A 15,358-nucleotide genomic window follows, 5' to 3' on the forward strand; every position below is an offset into this window, starting at 1 on the left:
ATGCCAAACCCTGAGCACCTGGCTGCTCGCACACAGTGCGGTGACGTCCCACCATCCACATCGTTAGAAATGAAGAGACCTAGACAAGACACGTGCCCTCACACCCAGGCAGCTCTGGCTGCAAGCACCATGCCAGGTACACAAGAGAGTCCACTTTTGTGGAAGCTATTGAATGATCAGAAGGAAACACGCTGCTCTCTTTCTGCAGAGAACGCACACATCAACAAAATGAGCTGTGCTGGTGTCTGCAGTGAGAGAAAAAAGGGATGACAGACGTAACAGAGCTCGTGTTGCCTCCTGGCCCCTGCGACCGCTGTACCCGGAGTGAGGGGATCCGGCTGGGTGGTTGTTGCTGAGTTGGCACAGCTGGCTGGGTATAAGTCCCCTTCCTCTCGATCATGCCCACCTGGCTGAGGAGGAGATCTTCCCACAGAGAGGAAAAGATCTGGGGTCTTTTGGATAATGATTAGGGAATTGACAGACAAGTTCTCCAAGGTATTTATGGGAGAGCACAAAGCATAGCTATTTCCCAATGAAGACAGAAAAATACATCTGATTCTCGAAGCCCACTGAAGGTGAGCAATGTTCTGCTCAAACCACAGGCAGATTTTGATTTTGAGGGGGAGGTTCTTAGATATTTCTAAGTCCTGGCCTCAGAACATAATGAAAGTTCTTTACTTTTATATCAGAAAAAAAAAACACATTAAAATGTACAAAACTTTAGCAAAATATCAGGGGTTCAGTGGCCCCTCCTGAGTTTCATAACCAGCTTTAAATGAGAATCTAGGTCAGGAGTTGGCAAGCTATGGCCCACAGGCCAAATCCCCCCAGTGACCTGTTTTTGTATGGCTACAGATAACAGTGGGTTTATGATCTTAAAGGTCATTAAAAGGAGGAGGAGGAGAGGTGACAGAAAGTATACGGCCCCAAATACCTAAAATATTTAACTCTCTGGCCCTTTACAGAAAAAGTTCCTGACCTCTGATTTAGACATTCATGGACAGAAAGGCTTTAATATTTATTTTTAACTAAAGCAAAAGCAAGCATACTTCATGGAAGAAAGGCTCATTTATGATTGGTATAATTTCCCATTTCCACACTTAACCCAAATCAGATCATTTGTGATAAGCTACTAATTTCATTGGTCTCTAAGTAGGTAATCACGTGCAAGAAATTAAGACAACCCACATGTGTATCCTACTTAGACACGCCCCCAGCCCCGCAAATTTAGTGTTGTTTACGGACTTTTGTAGGTTGCCTGTTGGGAGCCTCTGGCAATTAGTCTAAATGCATCACTGTTGGCTTTGGGGACCACAATGACCCCACTCTGTGGAAAGAGATGAGAAGAATTGTTAGAAGTCTGTATATTGTTAGCTCACAGTAGACAATTGTGGTCATTCAATAAACATTTTACTTTCTTGCCATGGCTGAGGCAGGGGGGTTCTCAAACTCGGATGTGTTTTGGCTTCCCCTGGAGAGCTGGTGGAGCACAGAGAAGCCCGGGCTCATCAAAGTAAGGGAAGGGCCCAGGCCTTTGTATTTTATCAAGTTCCAGACATCATTTGGATGCAGCAGAGGTTTGAAAACTGCTGCGCTGAGCATGTATTCTGTGTTAGGGAAGCATACACCCCAAATTAGGCCTACAAAGAGCCCCCTACCCAAAGCAAGAGCAGGCATCTCAGCCTCCACACTGCCAGCATTCCTTGTTGGGGGTTGGGGAGCACTCTCACGAGCACTGTAGTACATTTAGCAGCAGCTCTGGCCACCTGAACTGACTAGATGTCCCTAACACCCCCTCCCTCTGCAGTTGTGACAACCACAGTGTCCTCAGATGCCCACACATTGGCAACAGACCCCTGGGAGGAAAATTGCCACAGATAAGATCACTGGTCTAGAAGAAAACAGACCTGAAAACAGTCATGTGCCATTTTATTTAGTAATTATTCATTGAGCTCCTACTAAGAGCTATATTTTAGGGAGCAAGGGACAAACAAAAAAAATAGGATGCTGCTCCCCCTGCCTCCCCTACATTGTGGAGGGACCAGACTTGAACATCAGGTGTTACAGGTGCTCTAAGAGAAGTTTGTGCCTCGAGTTACGGAGGAAATGTTAAGAGTGGAGGGGTGGGCAGAGCTCTGAGTGAGTCTTGCCAGCTATGACTCTCAGAGTCAACGGCCCTATAGGTAGGAGGAAGAGTATTCCCATCAGTCCACCTTTTCTTATAGACGGTTGAGGGCACAGAGGCTTGTGACCCTTGAGGTCCTGGGTCTGGCACCTCCAATCTGCTCTGTGCTTTCCTCTGCGGGGAATCCTACCTCTCCCCATGTCTGACCAGCTGTGAGGGTGTCACGTAGGCCTTGCTGAGCACACAGCCTCTATTTCAGCTTTGCCTTAGGATTATTGGTCTTTCTTGAAACAATCTCAGCTCTGCTTTTTGAAGCCTAGGAGCACCCCAACCCCACTTCTTACACCATAGTATAATCTTTGTAACCCGGCCCAGGTCCTATAGAGACACAGTATCCGGGCTCTGCTGGTTATAAATTGAGAGATGAGACAAAGGAGCCCAGGAAGGCTGGGCCAACAGAAAGGACCTAAAAAGTGTTAGCAGGGAAAAGACCCAGGGCTCAAGGGGCCAGAGTGGGCTTGGTATGAGATGACACCAATGGAGGCCACAGTCTAAAGGCCAAGAAGCAGGTGGAGTGGAACAAAGAGGAAACAACAGGCTGCACAGGAAGACAAGATAGTCCTGACCCAGAAAACTCCTCCTGCAAGCCTGGGGATGAAGACGGGTGTGGCGCCGGGCCGACTGGCTCCAGGCGGCACTGTCGTGCGGTTCTCTCGGCGTATACGATCAACACTACCAACGATCAACACTACCAACGATTATAGGAAACTTTATACTGCAAACGAAACAAGTTTACTTCCCATGTCATATGCCATATACAGTTGCTTTTTCTTTTTTTTGCAAATTAAGACTGCCCTGGAAAATCCAGGGTGGGGTCATAGTGGCAAAGCACAAACCAAAACAAGAGAGGCCTACATTCAAATGGGAAACAGACCTCTGATAGTGACCCGGCAAGCTTCGAGCACAGAGATAAATCAGTCATGAAGCCCAATCCAGTGGAGAGCTGAAAGCCCATGGAAGAGCCACCCTGCACTGAGCACCCAGGATGCATTGGGCACTCAGCTGCATGTGGGGTGTACAGAGACCAATGCCTCTACCCTCCAGACGGTCCCAATGCAGTGATAAGGTCCCAGCTTAAATAACTCCAATATGAAATCAATGGTGATCAATAATGGAGATTCAGAGAGCTGAGGGAAAAGGGACAGGCTAATTTCAAGTGGATTGATTACTAAAACTCTCTTCCCTTGGTTTTCTCTGTGATTTGATCCCCCATATTCCAGCCACGTCTCAAGTACAGACACGTAAAGAGAAGTTTTTCCTGTGAAATGCTCTAGTCATTTCATTGAACCTACAGTGTAAATTCCACTTTGGATCTTACAAGCACTCTGTGTTGAATTTGTTTTAAATAAGCACAGTGAATGATAGAAACCTAGAAAAATGAGATGTGAGACAGCACTCAAGAAAGAAGAAACAAAGCAGTTTAGCTGGTTATATTTGAATGAACAAGGCTGAAAGAGGTATTGTATTGTATAATTGTAAAAGATAAAAATAAGTGATTTTATTGTCATCTATTAGATAAAAAGCTTATAGAATCTACTTTAAGCAGAAATTTCCAAATGATGTTATCAACTGATATTTCAATACAGATTATAAAGAGTATTTCTAAGGAATAGGTGTTATATCATCGTTGCACTTTTTTAAATAAATATACTAAGTATTTGTTTTAATGTTATATTAATGCATAGAATTTTGCTATGCCAGTTTCTAGCCAGACATGGAAATCACCTCCTCAAGATAGGCAGAAGGTGATGTAAGTGCAAGGGAAGGATGGGACTTTGTAGGTTGGACACATAGGACCATAATTATAACTAAGTGTGCAGTGACCAACACACAATATTATTGGCTTTTTTAAAAGTTCTTAAACAGTGAAGCATGCATAGTATAGTAGATCTTGTGTTTGGGGGAAAAGGAAAAAAAAGAAAGCCCTCCTCTTCCACCATGAAAAACCTAAGATACTCGTGGTGTGTTTCACTGGTTCAGGAACAGTTGATTAAGAGTGGAAACCCAGCCCCAAAAGCTTGTAAGATGCAACCCATTGGTAAAGAGACAGGTGCATACCTCAGTCTGTTTAAAACTATATATGTGTCTTCACCCTACCTACAGAAACTGGTACTTCAGTTCCTACCTGTTGTGTCATAGAGTTGTTGGTGGGGGGCGGGTGTGCCCTGGTCATTTCCTTTGCAGGAACCCTGCTGATTAGTCTTTCTTATTTTTCAATATCTGACACCTTTTAATATAGTAGCCAGTTAATAATGCTTTTTTTTTAATTTTGGAGGAGACTAGATGAGAATCAAATAGAAACTAAAATACAGTGCTTTGATTAATATTGACAAGTTATAATGTTGACAGATTTGTTAATTCTCAATCTTTACCATTGGTTCATTGGTTGACCCTGCCCATTCATTGATTACCAATAAAGATAGGCTGATCATTATAAAGTTCATTTGTGAATGAGGAGGCAGCCCACCCCCATGGTGATATGGAAAGGGAAGATTGAGTATCTATCAGTGTGGGAGGAGTCACTGAGGATTCCAGAGCAGTGCAATGCTCTGTCCTCAGCTCTCTCAAGTCTAAATTCCATCATTCTCTCTTTGGAGACAAGACCTAATCAAAGTACAAGGAAGCAAGATTTAAGACACACAGTCACATTTGCCACCCAGCATTCTTCTGGCCAAAGAGGCCTGACCAGAATTTTTGATAAACTTATTATTCTAACTGTCTCAAAGCTTTACCTGGTGAAAATCACCTCAAGGAGCAATGGTCTAAAAGTGTTCTCTTACAAAGCCATCCTTCTGGTGTAGAACAATACCAGTATGCCTCTCCCCATCTTTCCCCAGCAGGAGGTTAGTTCTTCCCTTTCCCTGAGATGCTGTCAGAAAGGAGGGTTAGCTGACCCAAAGCAGAATCTATGACACTTTACAAAAAAAAATGCTGTCAGTATTTTCCCAGTTGTATTATCTAAGGAACTGAGAAATTTCATTTATATTTTAAAATCAGCAAATGCCAAAAATATTAATTTGAATTGAATGACCTTTCCCAGTATTACATTAAAATGCTGATAGGTTCTATTTAAACATGTTCCACAGAACTTTTTAGATATCAAAGAAAACATTTATGTTCAGTAACATTTGGCATTTGGCCTATTTTACTTTATTTTAATTCCTAAAAAAACATAGTCCATCTATATTTTACTTCAAGCCCTTGCTTTCCTCCTCTTCACACACCTGGGTTTCTTTTGCCTCTCTACTTGCCACCTGCGGGGCTTTGGACATGACTCTGAGCCTCAGTTTTCTCATCTGTACAATAGAATGAAGCATGACAGTGAAGGATGTGGCGAAAATGAAGTGAGAATTTATGTGTCAGTTACAGTGCAGGTGTGGAGATTCATCCCATTCAACTGCTCCTGCCATAGGTACTTGGGATCAGCCAGGTGACTGCCTGGGGCTGTCAGCGAAGATCAAACCCTCCCCCTAGACTACTTCTAGAGCAGTAGAAATTCTCAACACCAGCACCCCCAAATATGCAAATTGTCTGACTCCTCCAAAGACCCCAGGATGGAGCCCAGCCATCTACAGGAACATGCCCCCCAGGTGACTCTGATCCCTGCCAACATTTGAGACCCACTGCCCAACCTAGCCCATTCTCTCTCTTCCCCAGCATTCCTAAATTCGCTCCGCCACTTTGTACCTTCCTTCCACAAACCCACCTCCTCCAGCATTCGCCCCACAGACTGTGTTGTCTGTTGGTCAGTCTGTCACTACCGAAATTCTCAACTGGAACCCAGTCCTATCCATGGTCAGATGGTGGAGTACCTGAAAGCATCCCAAAGGCTTCTCTTTGCGTAGGGTTATTTCATGTTTTTATAAATCTAGTGACTAGTATAGTCTCATGTTTTTTATATCTCTCTGCTTCCCAGTTGTGTGTTGCATTTTAATGAGCTCCTTCTGTTGGCTCTAGCCCAGCATGTGCCAGTATGGGAAGGAGCTTGGTTAATTCCTGCCTTTAAAAGGTGCCAGGGGCAGCCCTGTGGCTAAATTTTCACAAAAACCCCTCACTATGTTCTTAGAAAAAAATTCTAGTTTAGTTCTGGCTGGTCCCAAGTAGGTATATTTTTGAGACAGGTGAATTTAGATCTCTAAAGTATTTCAGTAAGCGGGAAGCTCTGTCTTTGAAAAATGTTTCACACTTCTCACAAAAGAAGAATCCTTTGAATCAAAGAGCTTCTGATTTCTTCATCAATGGTAAAGGAAGTAAACTTTGAAGACTTTCTGGAAGTCTCGCATTCTCAGTGGCCCCGGGGTGCTCACAGATCACATGTTTGGTACTGTTCTCCATTTCACTAGTTACATAACAGGTATCTGTGACTTTCTCAGTTCTGCAATGCATTTGATAAACCAGTAGAATTGGTTGAAGCCATCTGTACTCCATAAAACTCTATTTTTGATAAACATTCTGGAAAGCCAAGCAAAACATTTTCTTTAAACCAGGAGAGGAGGCATGTGTGGAAGAGCATTTTTTCGGTGACTACCCTGAAGGTTGTTAACGGGTCCTTTTGCTTTGCAGGAATGTTAGTTCGGCTGGAGAGGAGGCCCGCAGGAGGATGCGGGAATGTGAGGGGCTCACGGATGCCCTGCTCTACGTGATCCAGTCTGCGCTGGGGAGCAGTGAGATCGACAGCAAGGTTTGTTGTGTTCACATAGATTTAGCACCTTAGACCATAAAGATGCCCGAAGGACTAAGCAATGACTGACAACAGTAGAGAGCTGTGTTTAATACTTTCATTCTGAAATACACCTTGATCTCCTTGTATAAATCCAGCATTTCCTAGACAGGGCTTCTAAGCCTAGCCTACAACTAGACACTCAACTCTTGATTAGCAGTGAGTAGAAATTTAGATTGTTTTAAGTTACTCAACCCACAGGTGTTCCAAAAAAAAAAAAAAAAATCCCTGATGAGTGTATAAACTTTTGCATACCACAATACCCACAGGCTTCTACATTAGTTTTATTTTATGAAAAATTGTTAAAACTACCAGAGATTTGAATAATCCTATATTTCTACAAGTTAGCTTTTTAACAACCATTAATTGTATCAAATGTCATTTAAAAATGCCAGATGAAGTCTAAGTAAATGTTGTCAAAATGCTAAATAAATGAGGCTGTTAACACGTTAATCTTCAGTCTATGCAGTGTTAGTTAACAAACCAAGATAGAACTGAGTGGGCTATTACAGTGTTTGAACTATTTATATTTGGTCTTCATTTGTTTTTTGATTAGTTTTGATTCATTCCAAATATAAATTTGTAATCTCATAAAATCCTGATATAAACACAGATTTTACCAACTCTTTTAAAGCAATACGTGTGACAACTGTGATCTGTAATGAGAGTTTTAATAAGACATTTTGGGCCAATTAATTCTTTGTGATGGGGGAGACGGTCCTGTGCACTGTAGGATGTTGAGAAGCATCCCTGGCCTTTACTCACTAGATGCCAGTAACCTCCTTCCCCAATTCCCACTTGCGTTATAGACAAAACAGTGTCTCCATACATTGCCGAATTTGGTCCCACAGGATGCAGAACTGGCTCTGGTGATGAACTACAGTATTGATTCCATAGTTTTCAGCACCAACTCATCAGAATTGCCTTTGGAGCATTTAGTAAATACATATGCCTAGACCCCATCACAGCCCTCTGATTCTAAATGTCTAGCTCTGGTCTCTGATTTTTGCACCTTTAAATATTCGCCAGGTGATTCAGTGTGCATCTAGGATTGAGATCCCCCTTTAGTAGATATACCTTTGAATGGGCTCTAAGTGGGAATAAGTGAGTATAATGTAATTTAGTTGTAAAGTCAGAGAAAGAACAAATAATAGTGATTTTATCCATTTAGTTGCTAACTGGCATGGGAGGGGTATGATTTAACATAACACTTCTCAACATAACTACACATTGGAGAGAAACTGAGAAATTCAGAAAATTACTGGTGCGTGAGCCCTGCTCCCTAAGTTTTGAACCAACAGTATCTTCTGGGGCTCTAGCCCTCTGAGTATTAGTTGACTCCAATTATGAACACTGCTTGTCATCTTGTCACTGACACTCAGTTATGTTTGTATCCATTTGTTTGCATTGTAGGTGTTATCAATGTTCAAGACAGAATATGATGTAATAAAGATTTTATTATGCCCTCTTGTAAATACCTTTAATGACCATTTTAGACCTTTTAAATAACATTGACAGGAATATTGAGTCCCTAAAGAAGAGGCCACTCAAGAGGTCTAGAGTATTTACAGATATCTATTAACGTATAGACACATGATTTTTTTTTAAGAGCTACCAAAGGCTATTGAAGCCACAACCCAGGATCTTAATATTGAGATCAGTAAAAGACTAAGACATTGGGACACTAAGCCTCTTACTATAATAGATACCAAAAGAGCTCTAATACTGTCAGAGCCTTGCAGTTGAAAATGACAAGTCAACAATCCTTTGCCTTGGTCAAGTGCCATGCCACCATAGCTGGTGGGGACAGCAGCCTCCAAGAGCATGGTCCAAAATCAGAGTGCTGTGAGACACATACATCATTTTCCTGGTGTATCAGATGATAGACTCCTCTTTTAAATTCCACATTTTTCCCCAAAGATGAAATTGGAATAATTGGGATGATTAAACTTCCTGAGATTTGAATAATCAGATATTCCTGATTAAGCAAGCATTAAACTTGACATCAGGACACTCTGGTGCTTGTGCCATCCCTACATCCCACTGACTAGAGGGCCATAATCCAGTGACCTCAACTTTGTGACCAAGAGGATCATCATAGCTGCTGAAAAGATCAGATGTGATTGTTGGCTTGGCAGTGCTTTCATGGCCAGAATGTACTATTCAGTTTTGATGTATTATTATTGTCCTATAATTTTCCACTCAGCCCTCTGCTTGACCACCTCTAAGCTTTCACAATGACAAGTTAGAAGGAAAAAAATAAATGAGTACACGTTCTCTTTAAGGCCAGCAAAGTTAATGAATAAAAGAGCCTATATTTCATGCACGCTCTCAGCCTGGCTCCTATAATTGGGAGAGTTTGTTGAATGGGTAACATATGGTAGAGCAGTCTCTGGACAACTTCCCTTTCTAATAGAAACTAAGGAGTCAAAATGACCCTAGTGACTACGAGAAACTGCTAAAAGCATTGTTGACAGCAATGGATGTCAAAAGCAAAACCACCAGCTGCCACATGCCTTCTGCTGGTATCCCTAAGAAAGGCAGTGAGTGGCTTTTCTTTTTTCTCTTCTTTTCTTTTCTTTTGTTTCCCTTTAGAGTAAAGTACTTGAACTGATAGTCCTCTTGAACCAAACGTAAAAAGAGAGAGAGATTGATTGCGACCTCCCTGTCCCCAGTCTTCTCTCCATAGCACCTCCTCTCCCCGGGGGCTCCACTCCCTCTCCATCCCCCAGTTCTCTCCCCCATCCAACCTCCCCCCAGATCATCCCCCAGCCACAGGTCAATTTTAAAGCATTTCCCAAAACCACTGCAAATGTATTTCCTGGTTGTCATTTGTTAAACAGCGGCGTGGAGATGCCCCCCAGGAAGATGAGAAACAGGTTTTTTCTCCCAAATCTTTGATGTAAGGAAAATCAGTTTGAGCTGATTTGAAAATTATTCTGACTTAGGCCATAACATTTTCCTTCAAGGGAGGGACTTTTCTCCCTTTCGTGCATCCTGTGTTTACCTGCTTTCATGCTGGGGCCTTTTTTTGATGCTGAGAGGATGCTTGAAATAGAAAATCAAGTTGACTCAAAGCCTGTGGGATTCACAGCCATGAAACCTTGAAAAGCTGACAAGAAAGGTCTAGAATGGCAAAGCTCCAAAGATAGATCCTGAAAACCAGTTTCCCTGGTTGCTTTTTATGCTCCCATAGTCAAGTCAAAGACACATACTGCCTTTCCCAGATTTCAGGCAGAGGCAGAAGCAGTGCAGAATTTGGACCCTGCTGGGCCATCCCCCACTTCTAGCCCTGACACAGAACCAGAGAGAAGCATTACAGTATGTTGGGAGTCACCAATGGCTTCAGATCTCATTTCCCTCACCTGTGGAGGGAAACTAGGTTCTTTGCATACACTTTGGCTATTACACAGTAGGTGCTTGAATTATGATTAAATAGCACTCACATCAATTCTATGTTTCTGCCATTATTTTGTCCTTTTTTATATTGGGTACTTTTTCCCTCAGATCACAGTTCCTCGAATCTAGAAGGAAGTCAAAGGTTGAATGTGTCCTCTCTAAACACATATATTGAAACCTAATCATCAACGTGATGGTAGTGGGTAGTGGGACCTTTGGGAGGAAATAGAATCACAGAGAGATCTAGCCCTTCACATACAACAAGGCCACAGTTCATTAAACGGCAGAGCCAGGACTCCAATGCTCGCTGACCAGCCCGAGGTCATATGCCCTGGACCTCCCCGCGGTGCTGTCCCCACCATCATTCATGATATGAAGTCTTGCGTAGTCCCTAATGAGTGCCAGGCACTCTTCTCACTATGTATACAACAGGTGTGTTTCCTGTGGCTGCTGTAGCAAATAGCCACAAACATGATGACTTAAAAACTGAAATTTATTAGTTTACCATTTAGGTCAGGAGTCCCAAATGGGTGTTGTTGGGCTAAAGTTAATGTGTTGACAGGGCCATGTTCCTTCTGGGGGCTCTAGGGCAGAAGCTGTTTCTTTGCCTTTTACAGCATCTAGATCCAGCAAGCGTTCCTTGGCTCATGGCCCCCTCCACCACCTCTAGAGTCAGCAATGGCAGGTCATGTCCTTCTTGCATCACTTCACTCTAACTCATCTGCCTCCCTCTTTCACTTATAGGAGCCTCATGATTATATGGGTCCTGGATAACCCAAGGCCATCTCCCTATCTATACAAGGTCCTCTGGTCATCTGATTGGCAACCTCAATTCCATCTGCAACCTCGGTCCCTCCACCACATAACCTAACTTATTCACAGACTCTGGAGATTCAGATGAGGACATCTTGAAGGGACATTATTCTGCCTACCACATTTACATACCCTTGTTCACCCAATCCACATGGCAAAGTAAAACATGGGTATAATTATGACCATCTTACAGAGGAGGCTATGGACCCATGAAGGTGCCTTGTCCAACTCACACAGCCAATATTCAAAGACGTAGGTGTCCAGCTCTACAGCATGTGTCTTCATCCACTGTTGAACCCCTATGCTAAAAAAAAAGGAGCACCAGCCATTGCAAAGAAAATCAGTAGCTTGGTAACTAATGCCCTCAGGTGACCACAGCACCTGGATTACCTGGAAAAACTCTGGTTTGTACCTCCTGCCCCACTTGACTCCTAGAAAGTGTCCTGATGGATAGTAAATATTTGTGTCACCCTCCCAGAGCTGATGGAAACCTGATTAGCCATGCGTTTGTTAGTTCTGAGCCCAGTCCCCAGATGTTCGTAAGTGGACAATATCTGGAACCTCTTGTGGTCGTAGGCTCTTTCCCACGCACACGCAAATTTCAGTCAACAATGACATGTTTCTAGAAGTAAGTAGATTTGATAACTAGTTTCTTTGTGGGGAGCAAAGGTCTTAAGACCTTTCTCAGCTTTTCTAAATTCTTTCCACTGTGGCTGTCAAGAGAGCCATTAGGAGCCCACAGCTAAATGCATCTAAAGAGAAATGTGTATGTGAAGACTTATTGCTTTTCTGGGTGGAGTGCTGGTTAGTTTTTATTCATTCCTCCTCTGTTTCCTTTGTCTTGGATTCTGCAGACCGTTGAGAACTGTGTGTGCATTTTGAGGAACCTCTCGTACCGGCTGGCAGCAGAAACGTCTCAGGGACAGCACATGGGCACAGATGAGCTGGACGGGCTGCTCTGTGGAGAGGCCAGTGGCAAAGACGCGGAGAGCTCTGGGTGCTGGGGAAAGAAGAAGAAGAAAAAGAAGTCCCAGGACCAGGTGATGCAGCCGACTCGCAGCTGCATGCAATTATCCCCTTCCCTTCCCTAATTGCAACATTAATATTTCATCTGCGAATGTAGGTACAGGGTTTTCAACGTGTGGTAACATCACTAATGCATCTGCACAATTTTCCTGTGGGAATTTCCCAGCTGAGACAGTGGAACTTTAAATGACACCCCCATGTCCTGCTGAGAGATAGGGAATTTCAAAAAGAGAAAGAGCCACTCGAGTCCCAAGCAGACTCTAAGGTACCAGCTGATAGAGTCAGGCGCTTGCTTCTTCCATGTGTGGATTCGCACTTTATGGAGGTCCCTGTGGGGTCCAGGTGGGCTGCCTTGCAGGTGGTTTGGATGCACAGAGTAGGCATGGTCTAAGAAAAGAAGCTGAGGAGAGATGTATGAAAGTCCAGCCTGTATTTTATGTAGCATTCCAAAATGTTAGGGTATGCGATCTTGCGCTTACTGTGGGGAATGGGGTGGCAGTCTGAGGCTCAAATTCCTTCCAGCAGAATGATGTTAGAAGCTTGGCTTTGGGGGGCAATTCCCATGAACTCAGAAGGCTGTCCAGCTGGAGAGACATCTTCAAAATGAAACGGCCTTTACCTTGAGCAGTTGTAAGTAGGTTGCCCTGAAGTGAAGTCAAGGCCAATAGCCTTGGGGGAATCAGAACAGCCTCTATTCCTCTCCCCAGGAGCCTCTGGGTGGCTGAACCCCGCACCCACCGGCCCCCAGGTAAGGGAGTAATGTGAAGAAGTGCCCATCCTTCTGCCCACCTGATACCCCTGCCACCAGGAGTTCCCCATGTCCCCTCAGCACAGTGGTCACATGTCCAGCTTTCCTCTGGATTCTCTGGTCATATCCCAGCTGCTAAGGGTTATACAGACCTTACAATCCTCAGGCTTGGATGACTGAGAAAACAGAACAAAACCCACACTACTCTCTGTAGCCAGGTTAATAATCCAAAATAAATATGCAAAGTGTGTTTAAATGATGGCACACCATTTTTAAAACTATTTTAGAAATTTCACTTTGAGGAAGGGTTAAAGGAATAATTGTACTAAGAGCAGGGACCGATGGGAATGCATTCTTCCATAGAATTCCTAAGTTTGACTGGAGTGTGTCCATGGTAGCATTTTTGTGGGTTCCAGTTCTCTAGCTGTTTGTGGGCCCAGAGGGCTGTTCCAGATACTTCTATAGCTAGATCTGTGTGTTCCAATGTAACCACACCTGTAGCTTAGGAGGTATGTGTGCGTTGCCTCTTTGGTAATGACCTTCTGCACTGAGGACTGAATTCCCAGCCCTGCATTTCCTCCTGTTGCGAGTCAGTGCCCTGAGTCTTCTGTCCTCTCCCTACATCAGATGAGCCACTTAAGAGGATCGAGTCATGGTTCTTAATTCACCACTAAAAGCCATCCCACCAGGGGTGTACAATAGTCAGCCAGCAGGCATTTATTGAACATCTACTATGTGACAGGCACTGTACTAAATAAGGTCAGATACCTCCGTTTTCCTACTCTGTACTTAAGAGAGTCAGGCCATTATGAGCTCTGAACACGGTCAATAGCAAATAAACTAAACATGCCCTATCAAAGGTATAACGGTTCTTCTGATGGGGCCCTTTAGCAGTGCTGTGCTCCCGTGGGGTGCAGCCCCTGCCCTGCTTCATTCTGGAGAGTGGGCAGGCGCAATAACTGAAGCAGGCACAATGACTGAAAGGAAGAACAACACATATGGGCGGGAACACGGTCCTCCCCAGATCTACCCAGCAATCATGATCCCTGGGGTCTCGCACACCTGAGGACTCAGAACCTCCGGATGGGCCCAGGGAACTTCACAAGGCAGATTTGGGAAATTGCCTTAATAAAGTTTTTGCCTGAACTAAAGAAAACTGTTCAAACTGAGACTGAAATTCTGATTTCAAGGTTTTCTCTCCGGTCTGTTGCTGGGGTTCTGAAGTGCATCCTTCTGATACCCCTCATGCCTTTCACTGGTGTCTCATTCAGTAAGGGTTTCCCCAGAAGCCTGACCCCTTTCTCCACCTCTGCCAAGGTGCGCTCACCTGGCTTGGAGTCTTTCAGGTGACAGGTGAGATTAAGAGTTGATAGGGTCCAGAGAAGTCAGGGGTCAGAAGAGAATGTTCTTGGACTTTATCCTGAAATAGAGCCCTACCTTCAAGCTGTTAGTTGCCTCATGAAACCTTATAGTGAGCAATTTTCTAGGCTTAGAAAGCTGTCCTTGGAACCATATTTTATCACATCGATTAGCTCTTTCCTAAGTGAAGTGATTTTTGTCAAAGTCTAAATGGTTCATTGGTCTCATTCTTTTCTTTACATCATCCTTTAAGAAAAAAGGTTTCCTTAAGTATTGCTGAAACTACTGCAAGTTAAAATACAGTGGAATATTGTTGTTTATCAGAAAACTTCAAAGTCATGGTTTCAGAAACCAAGTGATAGTTTTTTTTAAAAGGCTTTTTCACTGGCTCCCTATAAGACAAAAATATTTTGAAGTGCCCAAAACTTAAGTTCCAAACTTCATGAGGATGTAAATGGATAAAAATTATGCTTTTTGTAAAGCTATTTGAATATGTATTGTCAATATATTTAAAGACAGTCGAATATAACTCTTTTGTATTTAAAGACCAATGGAAAGGAGTAAGGGCTGAGAGGCCTGGACGTGGGAGGAGTGTGCAGGCGGGTCACAAGGTGAAGTAAAGAAGGAAAGGAATAGGAGGGCACATCAGATCCAGTGGACTTCCGGGCACGGTGGCCCATCCCAGCGAGAGAAGTAAGTAAAGGTGGCGCCACCTGCTGGGAAGGACTGACATTTGAACCCATCCAGGGTCTCAGCAGGAAAGAAAGTGCTTCACCCTGAGGATTTTCCTCCAGTGGTTTGCACTTGGGAAAGGCAGCCTATTCCAACAAAGGGGTCGAGGAGTCTAAAGGAATTAGAGGCTGACTGCCTCAAGTGAGAGAAGGCGCGAAGGCCTGATTCACCACTGTTAACAGGTTGCCGCGAGGTGAGAAATGGATGTGTTCGCAGGCCTCTCTGGGGCATCCACATCTTTACTGACAACCAGATCAGCAGGTTACATTCAGAGCCTGCAAAATGATTGAACTCTTCTAGGAGCTTGTGGAGAGTTCCAGGTTTACAGCTTTAAAGATGGTCAGATACCATCCATCCCCTGGGATCTCTGCTTACA

The 15,358-nt window shown here is 43.7% G+C and overlaps 1 protein-coding gene across 1 annotated transcript in view; it reads left to right on the top strand.

The window, feature by feature from the left end:
* The window catches only part of CTNND2 (catenin delta 2), an 821,124-nt gene that overhangs the window by 685,827 nt on the left and 119,939 nt on the right, over positions 1–15,358 (top strand). Inside the window, exons 13-14 of the mRNA XM_054578328.1 lie at positions 6,749–6,866; positions 11,972–12,157. Coding sequence (XP_054434303.1) covers positions 6,749–6,866; positions 11,972–12,157 — 304 coding nt within the window. The remainder of the gene's footprint in view (positions 1–6,748; positions 6,867–11,971; positions 12,158–15,358) is intronic.

The sequence above is a fragment of the Pteronotus mesoamericanus genome, unplaced genomic scaffold (genome assembly GCF_021234165.1).
Source record: "Pteronotus mesoamericanus isolate MK-2021 breed Mesoamerican mustached bat unplaced genomic scaffold, CSHL_Meso_final contig_50, whole genome shotgun sequence".
Taxonomy (NCBI): Eukaryota; Metazoa; Chordata; class Mammalia; order Chiroptera; family Mormoopidae; genus Pteronotus; species Pteronotus mesoamericanus.